General features: G+C 40.6%; 1 protein-coding gene across 2 annotated transcripts; it reads left to right on the top strand.

Moving 5' to 3' along the window:
- Window positions 1–368: 368 nt before the first annotated feature.
- On the top strand, window positions 369–2,033 carry LOC122314974 (transcription factor IBH1-like). Of its 2 annotated transcripts, none has more exons than XR_006243922.1 (2): window positions 369–1,290; window positions 1,722–2,033. XR_006243922.1 is itself a non-coding variant. In XM_043130641.1 (2 exons), exon 1 carries the CDS (start codon window positions 755–757, stop codon window positions 1,220–1,222), a length of 468 nt encoding a protein of 155 aa, XP_042986575.1. In that variant the 5' UTR covers window positions 369–754; the 3' UTR covers window positions 1,223–1,270; window positions 1,722–2,033. The 2 variants fall into 2 exon arrangements, 1 of the variants encoding a protein (XP_042986575.1); XM_043130641.1 differs by having other exon boundaries at window positions 369–1,270.
- Window positions 2,034–2,240: the final 207 nt, after the last annotated feature.

Genomic DNA, 2,240 nt, shown 5'->3' with positions numbered 1-2,240 from the left:
CACCAATCCACTTCTCCCACCCTTATTCCTTGAAAGTGAAACTACACACAAAAAATAAAAAAATAAAAAAGAGAAAAAATATTGGACTGTCTGCATGCGGATGATCTTGTGGCAAGTGTTTTGCACGCGATTCACTCACGGGCTTAGAATCATGGCGCACGCACCCTCTCCTTGTCTTACGGTGGGCTATTTGCTAACAACATTCTTTGACAACATAAAGTAATCTGCTGCAAATTTTCTGCAGTAATATATTAATGTTTCACGACTTTAATTTGCCGGCCCTGGCGTGATTCCCACGCTCTCTATTGCAAACCGACAAAGGGCACATCTTTATGATAAAGATAACTAAGTTTAGTTGATTAAGTTGTATGAATAAAACCATGGTTACAAAGTCTAAATTCTCTGTGGCCGCTCAATTTCAATCCCCCTCTCCTACCCTTCTTCTCCCTCAAATCTAAACCATATTTGCTTCCTTGCTTCCTTATAATTATCTGCATCCAATACCTCTCTCTCTCTCTCTCTCTCTCTCAAAAGCTGAGTTTTGCCTTTTGTACTTGCAAGCAGGAGGACCCTTTGTGTCAGAAGGAAATCCCAACTTCCAATCTTTAATGGTTACCTGTTTGTCTCTCTTTCATCACAAAAGTCACTTCTGTCAGACTAAGTTGTACTAGAATTGGGATCCCCACCACCATCATATAACCAGCTCTCAGTCTTGTTTTAGCATTCGGTACTAGGGATCTTCTTTGCACCCAACATGACCCCAAAGGGTGTATCCCTTAATCCCAACTCCCGCAAAACTAAGTTTGCTCGTAGATTTATCTTTGCCCTCTCGCGAATGAGAAACCCTATACCAGTTTCCTCCTCCATCGAGGAAGAAGTCCGTACACGAAGCCACAAAATCAAGATCGCGGCTTATTTGTCAATGGCGCGCGCAGTTGGGTCGAGGAGGGCTTGGAGCCGGGCCCTTCTTTTCAAGCTTCGAACCCGTGCAAGGCGCCACAATATGATAATCAGAAGGAGGTCTTTTCGCTTGAAGAAGAAAAGGATCATCAAGAATGATCCCCAAGGGGAGCCAAGCCAAACCAAAAAGCTTAGACAACTTGTACCAGGTGGGAAAACCATGGATATGTGTAGCTTGTTGGAGGAGACAGCCCACTATATGACGTGTCTTGCCACCCAGGTTAAGGTCATGCAGACTATAGCCGATCACTTCGCTAAATGAGCAGACCAGATAAAAATTTTCTACATGTAGAGGATAAGAAGGTGGATGGTAAGTTTTATATATATATGGTGAGTGGTAAGTATCTAAAGCACAGATCGTAAATAGGTTATATAATTGGTTTGACACGCACATATGCACAAATCTACATATTTAAAGACACTCATAAGTCAGAGGCTCAGCTTGTACTGGCAATCTTCTTGATCTAATATTGTACATAAAAAGATAATGATCTGACTGGTAATGCGGGGATAAATAACCAGCTTTTATATTACTCTCTGTATGTTTGTGTGCATGTTGCGTGCGTGTTTGTCCGTGTAAGTTCGCTTAATTCTAAGCTGGCCTTTTTTGGTTGGACTGAAGAAATTAAGGATTTTTCTGCTTCTTATGTAATTAATCAGTACGAACTGTAAATTATTGGCCATACGGTTAAAAGTAGGACGTTTTAGATGAAAGATTTGAAGTATATATGAAAAGAAATTCAGCCTTAATTTGCGTACAGGCAGCAGGCATGTGTTGGGGTACTTCATCAAGTTTGGAACAAGCTGTTGGATGATATATATTTATGCCAGTGATACAAGATCGAGGGAAAGTACGAGCTGGGTTCCTTTTACTTCTTTCTAAGGCTGATCATGATGATAGGATATTTGGAGGTAAGAAATGTATTAAAATCCTCCATCGCTACTCACAGCCAGGATGCATGCTTAATAATGCACGTAGTACTGGCTGTTTATGATAGCTAGCGATTTAACACGGACAACGGATCTAGCAAGCTAGCTATAAACGTATAAATAATTTTCTATTTCAAACTTAATTTCGCGTTGATTTACATGTTTTCTTCATGTTGGTTTACATGGCCGCTATTCATCCTTTGGGTTATCAAAAGTTTTAGGGTCCCGAAATTAACTAAATCCTTTCATCGATCTGTCAGCATTTGCACAGTTCGTCTTTTTAACTTTGTACCGTTTGTGTATTTATAATCAGGGCCCTTTGGGCTATCATACTCTGACCACGTCCTAGC

This window comes from Carya illinoinensis, chromosome 1 (assembly GCF_018687715.1).
Source record: "Carya illinoinensis cultivar Pawnee chromosome 1, C.illinoinensisPawnee_v1, whole genome shotgun sequence".
Lineage (NCBI taxonomy): Eukaryota > Viridiplantae > Streptophyta > Magnoliopsida > Fagales > Juglandaceae > Carya > Carya illinoinensis.
The sequence above is the reverse complement of the archived record's forward strand: the minus strand, read 5'-3'. Positions and strand labels throughout refer to the sequence as shown.